The 22060-nt window shown below is 42.8% G+C and overlaps 1 protein-coding gene across 1 annotated transcript in view; it reads right to left on the bottom strand.

Annotated features, from left to right (window-relative positions):
- The window catches only part of LOC138282893 (nmrA-like family domain-containing protein 1), an 88021-nt gene that overhangs the window by 33126 nt on the left and 32835 nt on the right, over positions 1 to 22060 (bottom strand). Inside the window, exon 2 of the mRNA XM_069220900.1 lies at positions 4059 to 4297. Coding sequence (XP_069077001.1) covers positions 4059 to 4297 — 239 coding nt within the window. The remainder of the gene's footprint in view (positions 1 to 4058; positions 4298 to 22060) is intronic.

Below are 22060 nucleotides of genomic sequence, written 5' to 3'. Positions count from 1 at the left end.
AAAAGAGTAAAGCAGGCCTGGGAGGCTGCACTGTGGCAGCAGCATTGCGAAGGATAGCACACCCAGAGGCAGTGTAGAGAGATGGTGGCCTATCTGGGGCTGCTATTGGCATGGCCTCGTTGACACCTAAGGCTCTGAGAGCGCTGTTGGGGAAGCATATGGGCCCCGCAGGAGTCAGAAGGCATGCGGTGTGACCCTAATGGGCAGCACGCCTGTGGTGGTGAGGCAGGCAGCAAAAACAACTGAAAGGACAGTGAAGTTGTCGGAAAGTCCGCATTGCATCAGAGCATCAGCAATAATGGCAGCTATGCTAGAATGCAGTGAGGAAGAGGACGAGGCAGACAAGCAAGGAGAGGACAGTGAATGGGGAGGGTGCACCTTTGATTGGAAGAGCGCATCTTGTGCCAGAAAGCCCTCAAGGTGTATGGCAGAACAGAGGCTACAGCAGGTCTGGGGGAGCTACTTCAAAGGGAAAATTTGGAGGACAAAAGGGACCAGCCTATTACCTTTGCCCCAGGGTAACTATAACTCGCACCCCCGCTATGCACAGTTTTCTCATCAATAATTTTATTGTAAATGTTGCAGTGATATTATCAATGAGGTCATAGAAGATGTCATGACTGATGTAATATGTGGAGTAATGAGCGGTGCATGGTGAGGGTGCTAGTTATAGTAACCTTAGGGCGCGAGTCATAGTTCCTTGAGATAAGTATAACTATAACTGCTGAATTTAAATGGCTTTGTGCGTGTAAAATCTGTTTTCTAACTATAATATCCCTGTAACCTTTGTTTTTCAGTGAATTTCTAGAGTTGTTTAACATACAGTAATACTTAATTAACATACACTAATTCAACTGCCACAGTTCAAAGCTTTTGGCTGCAGGGCCTGGCCTGAGAGCCTGAGGCCAGGCCCTGCGGCCAACCCCCCACATGCAGCCGACCCCACGCTGTGGGTGTGTGAGTGGGTGTGTGAGTAACTGTACTGGTGTGTGACTGGGTGTGTGTGGGTGTGTACGTGGGTGTGTGAGTGTATGAGTGGGTGTGTGAGTGCATCTGTGTGTGCTTTTGTGGGTCTGTGAGTGGCTGTATGGGTGTGTGGGTGTATAAGAGGTTGTGTGAGTGGGTGTATGAGTGGCTGTGTGGGTCTGTGAGTGCATGTGTGAGTGGTTGGAGTGTGTGCATGTATGTGGGTGTATGAGTGGCTGTGTGGGTCTGTGAGTGTGTGTGCGAGTGGCTTTGTGAGGCTGTGAGTGGGTGGCTGTGTGGGTGTGTAAGTGGGTATGTGATTGGGTGTGTGGTTGGCTGTGTGGGTCTGACTTAGTGTGGTAGTTGGTTTGTGGGTCTGTGAGTGGATGTTTAAGTGTGTGAATGGGTGTGCGAGTGACTATGTGAGTGGGTCTGTGAGTGGGTGTATTTTTTTTTAATTGGGGTCTGGATCAATGGATCAGTTGCAGATACACACAGGAGGCCAGGGTGAGTGCCTGATGGATCTGTGCATGCCCCCCCAAAAAACATTTATGGGCAATTTCTTTCCCATGAGAGGTCCCTCACAGACACCTGCATCAGTTCCATGGGGTCAACGCACCTCTACCCTGACCCCTTCTATCAGTTTTATGTTTTATTTCCCCTCCCCCGGGACTGAGCGCCGATACAAACCTGGCGGCAACTTTCCTCTCAGGTTGTGGCCAGCCAATCGCAGCACTGCTGTTGGCGCATGGATCCACAGATCCATCACAATGGATCCACGGTGGATCTGCGTCTTTACACATGCATAATAACTCCAAAACTATTGAACAGATTTACACCAAATTACAAAAAGGACTGGACCAAGATCTGGCTTTTGAGCTGTAGACATGTCTAAAATCCATAAGGGAAATTGAATGGGGAAAATGCATTTTGGGCCCCCCACCCTTTTTCTGGGTCCCTACTTGAAAAATCACCAAAAACTTTCTAGACAGCAGCTGAAGTGAGTGGCAAACTAGTTTTGAAAATTTCATGAAGATTCGTCAAACGGTACCAAAGTTATTAGGAAAACAAAATAAGTTTTTCCAATGGAAACTAGGTGCTATTACTACCTAAAATATATTTAGAAAGAGAGAGATGTTGAATTAATAAAAGTAAATCCATATTTTACCTAAATGCTCTGACCACAGTATCATAAATCCACACAGAATTCCAACTCCATGCGGTTTAACGTGTACGTTTACCACCTGGTCTGAGGAGGTGGTAAGTGAATGCATCAACTTCTGGTTGGAGTAGTGGAGGAACTGACGAGGGGTATCAGAGTAGGGAAAGGAAGAGAAAGCTATGTTCTACAGGGGGGGAGCATTGTATGCATACACTGTCCCCTCCTATCAGAAACAAAAACAAAAAAGGGGCTTGGCTTGGTTACTGCTGCAGGGAACGCCTCAATCAATTTTCCAGGTGGAATTATCACCCGAACAATTCAGGTCTGGTGTTCCAACACCCAGGAAAAATGGTGTGATATCCCTGGCCCACTTTGAATCAGGCAGAGCAGATTTCCATATGGCAATCGTACTCCACCTGACTCAGAATTAGGGCCTAAGTGGTCATGCACCAGCAGGGAAAGGCTTTGACTTCTGTTTATAACAGACCAGCACAACTCTCCATCCTATTCCTTCTTTCCTCAGACCTGCACGTGCCTTACCAGACCCTTGTGCTTACCTGAGACCTTCTATGAAGCCACTTTCCAACTAATAAAGGACCTGGTACCTTGTTCACAGAGGCTGCACCAGTGACAGGTGAAGGTCTCTAGGTTTCTGCAGGTCTAGATCATGATATCACAAAAGGTGCTGGGCAAACACAAGTAGCACAATCTTGAATGATATAAACGTCGACTGATTCAAGATTCAACAAATTTCCATTCCATTCGATAGCTCACATGCCTTTCCACCACAAAACGTTTATACATTTTACAAGGCATAGCTAAGAAGTCAACCCAACAATAAAGAAAATGCAGAATTATGGCTCACAGCCATCTTCTATATAAAGTTTGAGGCAGTTAGTCCAGTCGAATATGTGCTTTGTGGCACACACCTTATCATGTCACAGATTCCATAAATTAATCTAAAAACACATTTTTGGCCCATGCCTACCAATGAGCTCTGAAAGCAGTGCACTGTAAACACCCTATCTGAAACTTTCAGAAAAACACCATCTAAACTGGACCACAGAAACTGGACCCAGACACTGAAACTTAAACAGCCTCGAGGCATGCTTTCTGACCTGTGTATCTAGGCAGAAGGAACTTGTATATATTCAGTAATCTATCCAAGAAGACCTTGTGGGAGGGACTAACCTCTGAGTTGTTTGTGAGATGTAGATCCCTACTTTAGAAGGAGAGCTGAGTGAATGAACTATAGTCTCTTAAAATCCTCTCTTGATGTTGCTATCTAGCGTTTCTCCTAAGAGGATCCCCACCAGTTCTCCAGAGCCACACAGAAAGTTCATGCAACATTTTCACCGAGCTGGCAGAATTTTCGACATTGACCCATCTCATATTCACAGCTTAAGCTCAGAGCCTGTTTCCTAAATACTGCATGAGTGACTGTATCATGCCCATTGTAAAACCTGCCATGTGTTTTTATCCAGTAACAGTTTTAAATAGTGAAGATAAGTCACAGTAGATGACAGGCTGGTTAGGAACAAAGATTTTGTTTTCTACAGCCTAAGGGAATTATAGCAGTAATACAGTATCTCATATAGGTTACAGCTATAAAATACAATAACGTTTAAGAATACATAATAAAATAATGTAAGACAGTTATAACTGGTGAACAGAATGGTCAGTGTGAGTACCAAAGCCTGGAGTGGGAATTTATCAACACAGTACTCATTCCAAAAAGTCCATGAAAAAGAAAAAGGTTGCTTTATAGTTGGAAGTGCCCAACATTAAATATTTGAGAAATTTTATGGTAAAGCATCCCTAAAGGTTCCCCTGGATGGGAAATATATATAATCATGGAAAAACGCCCTTCATAGGAAGGGCTTTGCCTTTTATGTTGCGTGATGATCAAAGGCAGATGTTTTGGTCTTACCTGCTGCACTTCTTTCTCCTTGCTGAAACTGTCAAAGAAATTGGTCACCAGAAATACCCCATGAGCCCCGTGCATGGCTTCCTCCACGCTCTTCTGGTTGTCCAGGTCTCCTTTTACCACCGAGGCTCCCAGGTCACGAAGGGCCTGTGATGCCGGCCGGTTGACATCGCGAGTAACCGCTCTCACTGCAAAACCAGGTCGCTGCAAGAGGGCTCGCGCGACTGACCCGCCCTGAGCACCTACACAACAGACAAGGTATAGTGATTTAAACAACATTCAAAATGTACAGCCCACACCTAAGATTAGGTTATTGCAGAAATGTCAGATACCTTGGCAGAGTGTAGCAGGGTTGGGTGCATGGGCGGGCTGTGGTACACAAGAAGCCGTATGGGCAGAAATCACAGAGGTAAACTGAGGGTTGACAGCAGAATACAAACAGTTCAGGGAGGTGGGTGCAGGTGAGCACCACCACAGTGGTCGCCCACATATGAAGAGAAGAAAGTGCTAGAACCAGTAAATAGTGGCATGCATTTAAGGGGGTTGCGTGGTTGGATTAGCCTACAGAGGGTCTGTAGGAACAGTCTGACGCAGTTCACTTGAACACTAATGATATCAAGCTGCCACAAAAAGTAGGGCTTGAGGGCTCCTCACATGATTGGGAACACAGAAACATTTTGGGGAAAAGAGATTGTGTGACTTTCGCCCCAACATTACTTCAAGGAATTATTCTAAGTCAAATTGTTTTCTGATTTTATGTTTTTCGGTAAAATAACTTTCAACCATTTAGCCACCATCAGGAAATCAAAATGTAGGGTTCTGTACGAGTACCAAATGTATAATATGTAGTTTATACCACAAGTAAAACATCAGCAGTAGTAAACTGATGCATCATATGTCCATTCAATATAGTTATTTTCTGGAACCTGCTACAGATACTGCAAGCAGTAAGATGTGCAGATAGGAGGCCATCTTGGGAGCACACTGTGAATCAACGGATTTATTTTACAGCAACTTTCACGTGATGAAAATCTGAGCAAGTGTCCCTGAGACAGAGAAAATATGGAGAGTCAACACGAAGACTCGTTCTAGTACACAAAAAGTAGACAAACATGTCCACATTATTTCAAACAATATAAGATATAAGACAGAAACTGCAAATGAAGAAGGGAAATAAAATAGGAACAGGTACTTCAGGGATCTTGTAGAGCAGTGGTTCCCAACCTTTTGACTTCTGTGGACCCCCACTTTATAATTACTGGAACCCAGGGACCCCCCACTGAATCATTATTGGAATCTGGACAAACTCCCCCCGATCCCAACTGGTTATTACTGGAAGCCAGGGACCCTGGCCGAAACATTATTGATGATTTACAATGCACACCAAAACAGAAAAAATACAGAAACAAGCAATCATCAAACACAAATTATAACACATTTTATTTAATTTGTTAACAAATATAAATAAAAAGATAACAAAAATAATTTTAATTGGAAGGTTGGAGCTTTTCTAAATTCAATGTCAGCCACACATCGTCCATACAATATTCAGTTTGATGCACCTGCACTGGTCCCACAAATCAATCTGAGGATACCAATTGTGAGAAAACAGGGCTGATTGCAGAGGCCCCCTAACTTTTTGCCCCCATTTTCCACTTTTTGCTGGTGTTTTCCAGACTCTGATGGTGCCCTGGGTACTGCTAACCAGTCCCAGGCCCTGTGCTCTGTGTAAAATCAATATGCAAATTAGGCTAATTATAATTGGCTAAGTCAACCTACCTAGAAGTCCCTAGTATATGGTAGGGCATGCAGGTTTAGGGACCACAGCATAGGTAGTGCACCCATAGGTGCACTGCTGAGGTGCCCAGTGTAATTTTAAAGGCAGGCCTGCCTTGCTGGCTGCTTTTAAATTAAAGTTCTATGCAAATCTGACTTTGGAATTAAAAGTAGTTCCAAAGTCTTAAACTACCTTATTTTTACATATAAGTCACCCCTAAGGTGTGCCCTATGTGCCCCTAGGGCTGGGTGCAATGTAACTATAAGCAGGGACCTTATAAAAATAATTTTATAAGCCCTGGTGAGGTAAAAATAGCCAAATTTGTTTTTCCCTCATTGTAGTGAATGGCCTTCATAGGCTAGAATGGGGAGACTTTATTTTAATTTTAAAAGTCCCCTTAAGTGACAGATACAAAGGGTTTGTTATCAAATTAATTGTTATAATAAATCCCACAACTTCCAGTTGTTGGATTTAATATAACTTGTTCAGGTAAAGAGTTTTAAACTTTACCTGAAAAGTTGCCAACTTCAGCCCTTCATTGTTTTTGCTGCTGTGCTCTGATTGGCCAGCCTCTGGCAGCCTGGCCAGGCTGCCTTGATGAGGTGTGAAGTGGCCTGGCTTCACACAAAGAGATCTGCCTGTGGGAGGGGATCTCCCCCAGCAGATGGTGAGGCAGGAAGGGGGAGGGATGCCAAACTGGCCTTCAAAGGCAGAGAAGGACATTTGGAGCAACCCAGCAACACCCCCACATCCTGCAACCCCAGACAACTAGGTGCCCCCTTGATTAGATTAGGAGAGAGCAGGAGAGGGGTGTGTTTATGATTTTTAGCCACACCAGTGGGTGGGCTCAGCCAGATGTAACCTCCAAAAATCATTTTCAGCCATGATGGATTTTTGAAGAATGCTTCGTCCTGGGATTGATTTTTGCCACACTTCCCAGGAAGTGGTCATCACAGGGGGAAGGACCCTGCGCCTGATTGGAGAATCAGGACCCCCCTGTTTCTCACCCAGGAGCAAGGATAAAACTGGCAGACCTGCACCCACACCTCAGTTCCCTACCACATCCCTACCAGGAAGAACTACAGAAGAAGAAGGACTGCTCTGCTGGACCCCTGGCCTGCACCCGGAACCTGCACTCAGAAGGACTGCACCAGCTGCACACTTGGGCTTCACCACAAGAAGGACTATGCCTGGCTTCAACTGGTTCAAGGAGGGACTCCCTGTTTGCTACAGGTGAAAAATTGCTAACCAGAGTCCCCTGCACCAACTCCTGAAGAAATCAACCAGCTGACCACTGCCAGTGGCCAAAAAGGAGTTTGCGCCAGGTGCATTCTGGGAGTTGTAGTCCACACCCCCAAGGATCATCTCAGAGCTTCTGGACCCTTGGGGTGAGCTGTGGACCCCAAAAGAACATCTGGGAGAAGACCCAGAAGTTTGGAGAACTTTTGAAAAAAAGCTCCATAGAGGGACCGACCCGCCGCGGCAACTCGAGCCGGCTTGCCTCAAACGTGACCCGGCCTGATTCGCGGGCTCGTCCCGGTGAAGAAAATCTCCAAAAAAGAGACTAAGTCCGAACGTACGAAGTTGACCGGGACCTCCCAGCCAGCGTATCCGAGGAGGGCTCCAAGGACGTCAGATCAAGATCCAGGTTTACCCCGGTCGAAGGATTTTCACCTCTAAAAAACGACTAAGTCCAAAGGTAAAAACCTCCACGAGGGCTCCCGCGACGCGTATTCGGAGAAGAGTTCCAGGAAGTCGGATTGGACTGGCAGGTTCATCCCGCTGAATAAAATCTTCAGAAAAACGACTAAGTGCGAAGGTAAACTTTTGACCGAGGCCTCCCGCGAGCTGTAGCCGAGCAGGGCTCCATCGCGGTCGACCTTAAACTTTGACTTTGCCCCAGTCGAGGTGCGACCAGATGACCGAATTGGTGCTTTTTGTTTCTAGGCGCTAAAAAAACTATAATTCTTTAAAAATTCATATCTCCAGATCCCCTTATCCGATTTTATTTGTTTTTGTGTCATTTTAAAGATAAAAATATAATCTATTTTTATGAATTGTTTTTGGATTTTTAAACTGTTTCCTGTGTTTTATTTAATTACTGTTTTGTGATATTTGAATGCTTTACACTCTGTCTCCTAAGTTAAGCCTTGTCGCTCGTTGCCAAGCTACCAAGGGTTGAGCTGGGTTTAATTTACTGAGACCTAACTGGACCTAAGTGGAGGTTAGTGGCCCATTGCTAAGTGTAGGTACCTACCTGCCCCTACCAATAGCCCATTTTCCAACACCAATTAAATTTTTAGCCCCCAATATCAAATTCCTTGACATTTACAGTATGTTTTAAAATGTTCAATTGTACGTTTAGCCATTTTATTTATATACACTTTATTAATCTGTTAATACAGTGGTTCCCAACCTGTGGTCCGGGGACCCCTGGGGGTCTGCGAGGCCTCCACAGGGTTCCCCGACTGCTTAGAAAATTAAATAATATTAACAGATAATTAAAGTGTATATAAATAAAGTGGCTAAATGTACAATTGAACATTTTGAAACATACTTTAAATGTCAGGGAATTTGAAAAGAAAGCTTAAAAATTGAGATAAAAGTTAAATTAGTATACTCGGATTGATTTGTGAGAGCAGGTACATCAAAAAAAATATAGTATGGACAATGTGTAGCTTCAATTGAATTTAGAAAAGCTCCAATCTTCCTATTAAACTTAATTTTCTATTTGTTGTTTGCAAATTAAATAAAATGTGTTATCATTTGTGTATGTGTTTGATGAATGCTTGTTTTTGTGTATTGTTTTGTGGTTCAAATCATTGACAATATTTAGGCCGGGGTCCCCAGCTTCCAGTAATGACTCAGTGGGGAGGGGCCCGGGATTCCAATAATGATTCAGTGGGGGTCCCCGGGGTTACAGTAATGATAAAGTGGGGGTCCATAGAAGTCAAAAAGTTGGGAACCACTGTGTTAATATTATTCAAGTTTCTAAGCAGTTGCGGACCCCCTGAGGAAGGTTTGCGGACCCCCAGTGTCCCCAGACCACAAGTTAGGAACAACTGTTGTAGAGTTTAAAAGATAACTAGACCATGAAATACAATTTCACAACTTAAGTGAAACATGAAGTTTAAGAGACCGCAAGAAAATATTTGCACAAATTATGAGAAAACAGAAGTGCACAGAAGAAGGAAAGCAGTTTGCAAAAACACTTTACAATTAAAAAGGCGAGAAGTAAAACCAAATAATAGAAAAGTAAAATATCAGGCTGAAAAAACTACAGTTTTTTTTATTAACTAGTGTAAAACAATAATTTTGAGTATGGGATTAGGTTAAAGAGAAGTTAAGTGTTAGTTTTAGACTATGGTGTTAATTTTAGGTATTATGTAAGGTATATAGGTTAGGGTTAGGAGCAGGATAAGTCATAGGTTCATTTTAGCAGTTGGGTTAGAAGAATGGTCAGAGTAAGAGATAGTCTGAGGTAACGTCTTATAGTTTGGGTTGGAGTAAGGGTTACTATTAGGAAGGGGTTAGAGTTGTAGTAAGAGGCTGGTTAGGGATGACAAGTTTAGGGGTGGGGCTAACAGAAGAGGTATGTGATAGTGTAGGAGTTAGTATAAGAAGATGTGGAAAGCACTGGGGCATGAAATGAGTAAGAGAAAAATGTAGCAGTAAAAATGTTTTTTTATTCTTTTTCACATACATACCTTAAGACCTCTACTTTTCTGCTGTTATTTTTTAATCTAATTGTTTACATGCTATCGTGAAAACATTTCAAAAAGCATACCTGAGAAAATGAAAACACTAACATGAAGTCATATGCACATAGATAAATTTAAAAAGGTACATTCAATGCATGTATAAATACAAAAAAAGTATTGACAGAAATGAAAAACATTGATGGAAACAAACCTTTAGTTTATAGTGAGGGCCCACTCACCAGCAACCCTCCAGCTGGCTGCACACAGGCGGGGAAGGGGTGTGATTGGCATGTAGTATGGGAGACGGACATAGAAGGGTAATGGGGGCACATTTGAAGTGTCCCCTCTCTGAATCAGTCAAGAGTGAGTGGGTTACAGTTGCAGATCGTTCTGCAATCCTCTCCCCACCGCATCACTCATGATAATGTTATGGAAAACTGGGATAATGCAATTGGAACTGTCCATCCCACTCTGTACCAGTGTGTAGGATATATATTGGTACATGATTTGGAAGCATATGGGGCAGAACATAAGGATTTGCAGGGTCTGTCATTTCACTAAAGTTTTTTGCAGTTGGTGAATGTTTACATTTGAGTATTTTCCTCCACTACAGAATCAATTTGCCTCTCACTGCATGTGAGACATGCCCCGGATGCAGGCTGCAGGGAGACCCAAGCTCCACTCTGAGCAGGAAGTGGCATTTCTTATGCCCGCTTTGTGCCCTTCTCGGTATGGGAGTGTTGGTTAGGTACGATGTGGGTCGGATGTAGAAGTTGGTCATCAAAATCCTTTCGCCTCAAGCGCTCCAATGAGGGAGAATTGCAAACTACGATCTAGTTAAGATGGTTCTGCAAGCCAGGCACAGTGAAATCATATGGCTCTGCATTTTTCATCTTTCTTTAATTATCTGGAAAAAAATGACTCCACAGCTAAGGAAGACCCACTTCTCTCTGACTGGCTCGTTCAGAAATTATTTTGTTATGAAGTGAAAGTGGAAATTATAACTGAAATGGATCTGCAAACCAGCCATTTCGAGTTGACCAATTGTGGCAAACATATTCGCCACATATATTTTCAGTTTGGGCCAAACATCTGTAGCTCCTCTTTAAAGAATAAAAACTGACATGATCCATTTGTTGTCACTGCTGCATATTAGTTAATGAATTGCTTGAGTGGCTTCCATTTGTACAAAATATCTGATTTCTATCGCAAATCTCCATAATAAGACAGCGTAAACGAGTTAATGTGTCCATGGCGGTCAATGCTGCGGATCACAGAGTTTTCGCTTGAGGTAATAGGTTGAGACCGATTTGTATATGGCTCAGTTCAATATGAATTGGCATGTCGTCCAACTTACCAGTGGCTGAGATTAGTTCAAGCATTCCATCCATCAATTCTTTCTATACTTTAATCCCCAAGCGGGATGGCTATGGCTAGACGTGGGTCCCATGAACACTATGTTACTGGCTTCTTGCTATAACTGTCTGATGAGCCTTAACTAGGGTGAAACCACTCCTGGGTTGCTTGTGTTCCAGTTCAGGAAGGACCTGGCCTGGCAGTTTGGGCTGTAGTGTTCCCATTGGACCAGGGTCAAGACTGATTTGCATATACCTGGATCCAATCTGAGGTGACATGGTTTGCAAAAATAACAATGGACAGGGATGTGGCCTAAGTAATAATCGCTGACTGACATTAATTCAAGCATTCCATCCATCACTTGTATACTTTAAGGCATAAACATGGCACCTCCAGGCACCCACTTCAGAACATTCCTTGACCTGAGGAAGATCAGAAGAGGACTAAACCGGCTGAATGCAACCTTTGAAGAGCCGTAAAGGACTGGACCTGCTGTCTCTTGTAGCCAGGAAAAAGCAGTGCACTCCTGGGGTAATAAGGCTAATCTCCTGTTCAAGTTACAAGGATACAAGAAGCTACAAGAGACCTTTTCTGCAATTTCCCAGTTGATCAGTGGCTACTGGACCTGGGCAGGACCTTACTGTCTGCCTCTGGCCAATATCCTGTAAGTCTCTAAGGGCCTCTCCTGAGGTCCTGGGAGGCTTCAGTGTTCCTTTGGAGGATGTGGCATTAAAGGACTAATGTCAGAACGTAAACTCTTTGACCAGGATGAACCCAAATGGTGTATCCGACCTGAGCTTCATCGCAGTCAGCATCAAATTGCACATAGATCCCAGTCTACTGCAACCATTGACTATCTTTGCCACTTTGGGGCTGATTACGACCTTGGCGGATGGGATATTTCATCACAAACAAGAAGGATACACCGTCCGCCGTATTACAAGTTCCATTATATCCTATGGAAATTGTAAAATGGGGGGCGGGATAACCTTCACGTTTGTGATTGAGCATCCTATCCGCCAAGGTCGTAATCAGGCCTCTTTGTATTTCTTGGCATATGCCTACATAAAACTTTAAAAATTCATATTGATAGTTCCAAAAAATTAGGTTTTTGTCATTTTGTTTATTTAATTTTACTCTATTTTTCTAATTCAGTTCAATATTTTTATTGTTTTGTTTCAACTTTATTGCTGTTTTGACACTGAATAAATAATGTACACATTGGCCTCAGGTAAGCCTGTCTGCTGTGTTCCACAGCTACCAGGGGGGCTGGGCTCAAGTTAATTTAGTAACTATGAGGGTTCACCCTTAAAAGTAGGGTAATTATTCCTTGAGGTGGGTAGTCACCCACCTTAAACAATAATCAAATTTTTACACACACACGCAGGCACACCCACACACAAACACACAATCTTTAGAAAATATGAAACAATAATTAAACAATATTTAAAATACAGTAAATTAAATAAGTTAACAATAACTTAAAAGTAAAATTTATCTGAAATACATAATCAAAACATATACGGAATCTAATGCACATATTACACTTAAAATAAAAAAACATACTGTGAAATAAATATGTACTTAAAAATATTTATTTAAACAATTAAACAATATCCTAATATCAACAATTACTTCCAAATTAAAATTAAGAAAAACATATTAACAGTTACATATCACAATTAGCAAAAAACTTTAATTCATTTTTTCAAAAAAGTAAAGTCAAATAAGAATTACATATATATATTCCTTTAACAATCAAATAAACAAAGAAAAAATAGCAAAATATTTTTTAAATGACAACAATAAAAAATAAACTACAACAGCAAAAGTGTTTGACTTTAAAGGAGTGAGATTAAGAAATTTAGCTCCCACTTAAGCAAAAGAAGAAAACGTATTATACTTTGGAGGAGTTACTTTTTTACTACTCCCACGGCAATGTAAGCAAAAGAAGGGAAATGTTGGACTTAGCGCGGTTAGATTTACTATTTACAATCCAACGCAAGCAAAATAAAGGAAAGTGTTAGACTTTGGAATGGTTAGATTACTAATCCACTCCAATGTAAACAACAGTCAAAAGAGAAAGTGTTGGACTTTGGGCGGTTTAGATTTACTAATCCCACTCCAATCAAACAACAGTAGGGAAAGTGTTGGACTTAGTGAGTAAAATTTAATATTCCAGCTTTGAGGTAAGCAAAATCAGGAAAAGTGTGCACTTTGGGGCAGTTAGATGTTTTATTCTCACTCCAATATAACCAACAGTAGGGAAAGTATTGGGCTTTAGACAGGTTACATTTACTATTTCCTCAGCAATCAAACAACAGTAGGGAAAGTTGGATTTAGGAGGGGTTACATTTACTATTCCCACTCCAACATAAGTGCAAACATGGAAATTGCTGGGCTCAGGAAAGGTTACATATACCCCTCCAAATCCTCTTAATTTTTAAACAAACATTTAAATACCTAATGAAATAAAATGAGTAAACCATATTCAAAATAAAAAATATATAGTACATGAACACATTCAATTATACATAACAAATTAATAATACACCACCTCACTCCAATTTTGAAATATTTTTCTTTAAATAACTTCCCAGCCTATTTCCATACAAATCAAACAACTCAAAACTAAAACAGAAAGTAGTAACTTAACTATACAATAATAAATATACCTTTAAAATAAAAATTAATCAATTTACCTAATTAATCTGTTACATATTCAATTAACATAAATTTAATAAAAATAAAAAACAATACATTATTTAAATAACTTCCCATCCTATCCCCCTACTAACCCAACAACTCATTACCAAATTATAAACCATTAATTGAATGAAAATAATAGATACACATGACAAATTACAAACTATACTTAAAAATGGTAAAACAATTACATCAATTATAACAACACCTAAATGTAATGGAACTAATATATATATTACATTAATTAAAACATGAAATTTAACACAACTATATTAAAGTACTGATAATGTATACAACTATAGTTTTAAATACCATATTATATGCATAAAAAGCAACATTCGTACATTCTATATTCTGTTTCTCGATATTTTTGTAGTAACAGTAGTCTTGACACGATATCTTACTATATTTTTGAGTAAATATGTGTCTTGCGAATCCCCGCTGCACATAGCTTCAATTCATTCTTGCATGCTGGGTTGAAAGTTGATCATAGCCACAGGACACTGTCTCCAGCCAACCACTGCTGCATGGGCCATGCATGCAACCACTGCAGCCAGCAGGCAGTGCACAGCAAAGATTGGCTACACAGGAGGTTAGATGCAGTGATTGGATGAGGTACAATACCAAAGGTTTGCACAGCAGGGTTTGTCAGCTTGGTGGATTACAAGTAGGGTTGGGCTACAAGCCAGGTCCTGTAGCCAAGCCTCACTGTGCGTTGATAAAGGCCATGAGCAGGGGGGCTTGGCTGCATGGTGGGTTGGGCACCTACTCCTGCTGCTCAAAACCAAAGACTGTGTGCATCTGGCCACATAGAGGAATGGGCACAGCGCCTGTCTTATTGCCAACCCCAACTGAGCCCAGCCCAAGGCAATAGGAAGCACTATTTGTGCCGCCTTTACTACAAATCAAATGCAGACTTTAAGCCCTCCCAGCCTTGCACAGTGAGTGTGTGTGATCTGAACATGGCACTCGTCGCTATGGACTTGCAGTAGTAATGTTAGAGTGCTTCCTGAACTGCACTTTGTGTGAGCTGCAGGTAACAGGTTCCAGTCTTGAGAAAATGTTTCCATGAGTTATACATGTGATGCAGACATCTGTGTGGTCCCTTGTAAGACTTCATTCTTTCGATGACACTGAAAGATTGAAAACCACTGAATCTGAAAGCAATATTGAGTACTGTTAGAAATGGGGTTTCTGGTTGGCTAGGGTATGCACCTCAGCCAGGCAGAACCCACCCACTCTAGTCAGGGCAAGGGAGTTACACGTCCAAGATAACCCCTGCTCACCCTCTTGGTAGCTTGGCACGAGCAGTCAGGCTTAACCCGGAGGCAATGTGTAAAGCATTTGCACAACACACACAACACATGTGACGCAATATCCCCACCAAAAAGGAAACACAACACCAGATTATATGAAAATATACTGTATTGTACACAAGGTAATTATCAGACCAAACATCACATGTCAATACTATCCTGCTACCTTAGCAGTTGTCAGAACATTACACATTAGTTACTCTGCAAATTAGCAGTAGTCACACATAACACACAGGTTACTCAGTATTCTGCAAAATAAGCAGTAGTCAGGAAACACGTTATCACATTAGAACACTTGTCATAAGAATATCATAAAACGCCCATAGTAGGAACATTAGAAAAAATATGGCAAGCTAGGGAAACATATTAGCAAGTCATGCCCATAAAAGGAACATTTGCATATGCCTATGAAACACCATCAAAAACAGGTAGGCAACATATAAATCAGAAGATGTCTCTAGTAAGAACTTATGTTCTATATATTGTTCCTTTAACAGTACCTGGCTTGATGAAGGCACCTCCAGTGCCTAGAAGATGCACAATGGGGCCCCCGGCGCTACTATGCGCAAAATGGGGGCCTCTAACATCCTTTTGAGGAGAAGAGGGCGGCACGCACCACCTCTAGACCATTGACGGGCCCCTCCGGGGACCGTGATTACTAGGGGCCATCCAGGAAGCGCTTTTCAAATCGCTAAGTCCATATTTATAGCCCGGGTTGCGGCGGTGATTCCAGCATGAAACAGGTGCCTCGAAGTGCCTGAGGGCACAGAAGAGCGCTCTCTCAGCGCAAAGGGGATATCAAGGCAGCACTCCTCGTGCAGGGAAAAGTTACAGGGGTCAGGGGCCACGGCACCCTGCCCCTGGGAACAATGAAGCAGGAAGGAGCACAAGGCTGGTGGGTCCAGCTACAGGCCAGCACAAGGGGTGCAGATGATGGCAGTTCCTCCTAGTGACCAGGCAGGTCACAGGTTAGCACAGTAGCAGCAGTCCAAGGCGGTTTCCTGGTGAGTCCATTCAGCAGCGTCTTGTGTCCAGGTTCAATTTCCAAGAGTGTTCAAATTGTGGGGAAAATTCTCCTGTACTTATAGTCAGTTCTTACAGTGTTTTACAATGGTAGGGAGAGGAGGTTCCAGCCAGTTACAACTGGTTCTGGGAGTGCCCCCTCTCTCCTTTTAGCACAGGCCCCAAACATCAGTGGGGGGTTAACGACCCTATTGTGTGAGGCCAGGGCACAGTCTTTACAAATGCAGGTGTGCCCCGCCTCTCCCTTCTCTCAGCCCAGGAAGACTATTCAGTATGCAGATGCACCTCTGTGACACCTCCCCCCTCCCTGTGTACAGGCTGTCTGAAAAGTATGCACAAAGCCCCAACTGTCAGTCTGCCCAGACGTGGATTGGAGTCAAGCTGCAAAACACCAGAGTCATATGCACAGATAAATGCACACTTTCTAGAAGTGGCATTTCTGTGATAGTAATAAAAAATACACCCACACCAGTAAGCAGCATTTATTATCACCATCACAACCATACCAAACACGCATACGCTACCCCTCATAAATCAGACAATACCCCTTACACATAAGGCAGGGCATTTCTACTGCAATCCTATGAGAAGGCAGCACTCACAGCAGTGAGACACCAAGTTAGGCTGTTTGTCACTACCAGGACAGGCCACGCAACTTGGCACATGTCCTGCCTTTCTACATACATGGCACCCTGCCCATAGGGCTAGCTAGGGTGTACCTTAGGGGTGACTTACGTGTAGTAAAAGGGGAGTTCTGGGCCTGGCAAGTAAGTTTAGATGCCAGGTCCATGTGGCAGAAAACTGCGCACAAAGGCCCTGCGCTAGCAGGCCTGAGACAGGTTTTGAAAGTCTACTTCAGTGGGTGGCGCAAGCAGCGCTGCAGGCCCCCTAGTAGTATTTAATTTACAGGCCCTGGGTATAGAGATACCACTGTACAAGGGACTTATAGGTAAATTAAATATGCCAATTAGGTATAAGCCAATCATACCAACTTTAGATGGGAGAGCACCTGCACTTCAGCACTGGTCAGCAGTAATAAAGTGCTCAGAGTCCTAGAGCCAACAGCGAGAGGTCAGAAAAACCAGGAGGAAGGAGGCAAAAAGACTGGGGATGACCCTGCGTAAGGCCAAAAGTCCAACAAGTACCAAAATACAGTTTGTGCCATATAAATAGCAGCTTAGTATAAGTACACATTTGATCATGATACACTGGCTATTACTGATGGGATCCCAGATATCAGCCCCAACTCTTATTCGGGTATCAACCCTAAAAGTTTCAGTGATATAGGAAGCCTTCCTATCTCTTGGCCAAAGCAGTGAACAGATGAGGCAGTTTACATATGCTTGTTTCCTCTAATGTCCTGAAGCGTCTGTAAGCCAAGAATGGTTGATGCCTACTTAGGGACAGTTAAAGCTTTCCATTCACAAGTGGGTGGGTTGGCCTTTCTCTTTTATCTACTTTTGGAGCTGATTGTTAGGATGGCCTTTTTAAAGTCTGGTATTAGCCCAGGCCTTTTGATTTTAGTAAAATGCCACATATAATACACCAAATTATGGGGGCTTTCTGCAAGCCCTTATGACGCGCTGGTCTGTTATTTTGTTTTTCACATTGCTCTTCCACCCACTATGGTATACAGCATGGTGCCGTGGGTCAGCTCACTTTAACCGTTGGTTAACGTCACTGTGAGTGGCAACATTCAGTTCTTTCACAAGGGGCACATCCGGACACAAGACGTTTCCTTCAGTTTCAGGGAGTGTCATAGCAATGTGTGTTTTTGGAGACAAAAAATATGTTTGCTTTTTACCAGTTTCTTTTTTATATATATTGGCGAGGGCGCAGCAGCACTCATAAAAATAACATTATATAAAAACTAGAGCAAAACAAGAATTGACTAAACCAAAAACTAATTGTATTTGCCAATGCTTGTTGCCCAGGTTTCTTGTGCTTCCTGGCCTGCAGTCAAGCCTCTCAAGTCTCACCCTTCTGTTTCAAAATTCTTGAGCCTGAGGCACCATTTATGAATAACCAGGCCAGTAAATTGCTACACAGAAAGGAATAAGAAGTTACCAACCATCTTGTTGAGCACCCACCTGCAGCCTGAAGCAGAGAACAAAGTGAGCAATATAAAGGATGAATTATCCAGCCTTTCACAGACGCTGGCAAATAATAAGCAGAGGGGTGCATCCAAGTGGTGGATATCCTTCTCCCAAGCATCAGTGCCACAAAAAATACTCTATTACTGGCTTAGGAGGGATCATATTTATTTTTACAACATCAATTCCTACTGCAAAAACAATTTTCAAGCATGTCTATCATCAACATAGTAATATCACAGACGACAAGCGAGGAAGAACGCCTACCAGAGCATAGAGGATTAATTTGCACAATTTGTTACTCCATTACTTTTGCAGAGGCAAAACCAGCTGCCGATCACTCTTTGAGGAACGATCCTTGGCAACAGCCTGACTGCACACAAGGCCCAAGCCAATCCTTCCCCCCCCCCAATACTGCAGGGTCTTTCCCATAGCAGTCAGAGGCTAGAGCACCGTGGCCTCCCCACAACATCATCTGGACAACTCTTTCCCGGAGGACACACATGCCACCATTGTTGTGGACACGAGAGAGTCGTGGACAGGACCTGACGGAAGTGCAGGAACAAACAAGGTCAAGGTCTAGCTTTCCTGGTCTTAAAAACCTTGCCTTACTTCCTTCAGACCAGCCCTGCCCTGACATCAGCACTACAAGAACATTGTTTTTGGGGTGCCCACCTGGAACAAGTGGTTCACAGGTGAGGACCTGCCCAGTGAGTCTTGACACCCCTCACCTAACTCCGCCATGCCCAGGCTGGAGGGCTTCCATGCTCAGAAAATCACGAAGAAGTGGTGGAATAACTGACCTGGCAATAAAGATGCTCTCATCTGCAGATACAGGAATGCCTACTTAATATCTTCAATACATAAATAGTGCACCAATATTCACCTAAAGAACACATTGGGGTGCCGGGGACCGGTATTTTGCATTTATGGCACATACGAAGTTACTGGGTGTGATAAATAGCACCTATTCAGGTCATCCACCAATAATTTGAAATACCAAACAGATTTTGGTGTTTACTGTACCAAAATGTGTATTACCCTTTAGCGACCAGGCCTTCTTCATCCGTTAAATTCAAGCAGATTTGACCTGGTGATATTTAACAGGAGATGCAAACTTTATCACACAAAGTTGCACAACTCATAACTTTATCCTATATACGGAAATATGTTTGCACAGCGGATGGATTTATTTGGGCCAGTTGTAATCAGGCTCTTAGGGCCTGGTTACGACCTTGGCGGAGGGGATTACTCCGTCCCAAATGTGACGGATATCCCGTCCGCTGTATTACAAGATCCATAGGATATAATGGAACTTGTAGTACGGCAGGCGGGCTATCCGTCACATTTGGGAAGGAGTAATCCCCTCCGCCAAGGTCGTAATCTGGCCCTTAGTCCTGAAAAAAGTCAGTACTTGGACTTGCTTCTCAAACTGTTGGAATTTGCCCTGCAGGTTCTGTTCTTATTGGTGAATATTCCTAACTACTTGGAAATTCTTAAAAATGTTTACAGGTGTATATTTGTTTATGTGGAAATCTCTAATCAAGTGAAATACGCTTGCCAAGTTTTAACTTTTTTTCCGCAAGGGGAAAATATTTTTCACCTGGGAATAACCCCTTTCTCTACACCCCATCAACTCTGGTGATGTTCCCTGTCCATTACTAACTTAAAATCATATTTACTATTGTTAGGAACCATCTGGTGAATGGTGTCACAATAGAACCCAAAGCCCAAGCTGAGCCCATCTAACAAAGGAACATTCTGGAATGCCCACTGCTGGTGTTTTTTAGGGATATAAATAGAGCAGGTGATTTCTCTACAATGGATGGTTTCTTGAACAGAAGTATGTTATAATCTATCTATGTTATGTTATGGTATCATTTATCTATGTATCTGATCTGACAACGTGCCTCTCAGTCCTCCAGTTATACATCCATGATGTCATGTTTAGAATTAGAACTGATGGAAGGTTGGGAAAGAGCTGGAAACAGACAGTTGGAGGAGAGCGGTTGTGGGAATGGTTCATGTTGTATTTGGCTTGATCAAATATACTTGGAGATACGAAAACGCTGTGGACATTTGTGATGGGTGGAGGTATGAAGGTGGTCTAATAGTAGCTGTACGTCTGTATCAGAAAATACAGGATGAGTTGAGCAAAGGGGCCAACGATGCTATAATAATGCAAAAAGAGGTTTGTACTGCCCGACAGAGAGAGAAGGAAATTGATGGGATTAGTGCATGAAGGCCATTTGGGCCAGACCCTTACTACAAAATGGTTGACTGCAAATTTTGGTGGCCTGAGATCGACATGGATGTGAAGGAATGGGTTGAATAGTGTGAGTCATGTAGGGATAGTGAGAAGAAGTTGAAGGTAACAAACGAAGGCATGGGTTTCCTTAGTGAAGGAGGAGGTGCTAGGAGGAAGGTACGTCTGGACATGATTGGACCCATGGACTATTTGAAGGATGGTGGGCGCTTTGCTGTAGTAATAACGGATGTGTATTCAAGATGGTTGATTGAGGAGTTTGTAAGAAATATAACAACGGAAAGTGTAATTAATGTATTGCAAAGAGTGTTCAGAAGAGAAGGGAATCCAGGTATCATAGTAACAGATAATGGTAAACAGCTGACGCCCATGGCAATGAGAGCTTTTTTTTGAGTGGACATGGTATTAGGCACATTTTTCTGTACAGCATTGTGTAACCCACAGGGAACTGGAATAGACAGTTGGAGGAGAGCAGTTGGAGGAATGGTACATGTTGTATTTGGCTTGATAAAATATACTTGGAGATACGAACACCCTGTGGACATTACTTCAATTTAAATATTTAATCTTTGCTGATATGAATGGACTGGGAAAGAAGTTAAGTAATTAAGCACAAACTGATAAGTTTGAGAGCATGCAAAAACTCTTTAGAGTTTCTCAGCCCTGGAACGTCCACTTCAGGTATGTGAGCAAATATTTTCCTATTTGATATTGCACAATGCTAGTGTAATTATATGCATGAATAAATTGATTTTGGAGGGAAAATGTATGTTTTGTGAATAGAAAACATGAATGTTTACACATAAATCAAGCCATCTGCACTTATAAATTTAATTTACATGCACAAATGGCTTTGTGTATCAAGGCCATTGTGTTTCCTCAGATGGGTGTTAGAAATTGGGTCCCTAGTTGGCATAAGTTTGCACTCTGTCCAAGTAAGGTTCGCAAGCCAGTCAGGGCAAGTAAGATACGCACTAAAATGTACCTGTGCTCACCCTCTGGTAGAGGGTCAGGCTAAACTAAAGAGGCAATGTGTTAAGCATTAGTGCATACACGCAGTATCACAGTGAAAACACCACAAAAGGACTCCACAACAGTTTAGAAAGACAGCCATAATTTATGAGTCAAACAACAAAAATCCAACATACACAAGCCAAGTTATGAATTATGAATGATTTAATCAAAATGCAGTGCTTACAAGACAATAGCTCCAACCGGAACTATTTGGTTGGGCTGGACCAGGGCAAATCCAAAAGTGCAGTCTGACCGCGTCAGGAGTCATGCAGACCCACTGACAGTACCTTTGTTGCGTCGATGCTCGGTGACGTTGCATTGATCCAAGGAGGGGATGAGTCGTGCTTGCAGGCGATGCGTGGCTTCCTGATCAGGCAACGTCAGTGATGCGTCCAGGTGTGATGAGTACTGGTTATGATGCACCGGCCAAGCCGGGGCTGCATTGTAAGTCGGGGTCATTGTGTTGCACAGTCGGTGAGCGATAACCACGGCTTCGGTGCAGATGGCGGCAAAAGCAGCATTTGTACAGCGAGATGCATCGGTTCCAAATAACAGGCCAGTGTTGTTGCATCAGTTCTTGTGTTGCAGCACCATACTCACCTCCAAGGGCCCAGAACTGGATGTGGCACAGTTTGGCAGATGAGGACTCAGCAGAGAAGCCCAAGTGCTGGTAGGAAGATGCAGGTGAAGTCTGAGGCTTCAGGAACAGGAGGCACGTTCAGTCAGGCCCTTGGAGAAACTTTGGATTGCAGG

Source organism: Pleurodeles waltl, chromosome 2_2, assembly GCF_031143425.1.
Source record: "Pleurodeles waltl isolate 20211129_DDA chromosome 2_2, aPleWal1.hap1.20221129, whole genome shotgun sequence".
Taxonomy (NCBI): domain Eukaryota; kingdom Metazoa; phylum Chordata; class Amphibia; order Caudata; family Salamandridae; genus Pleurodeles; species Pleurodeles waltl.
Note: the sequence above shows the minus strand (reverse complement) of the source record. Positions and strands in the feature narration are given on the sequence as shown.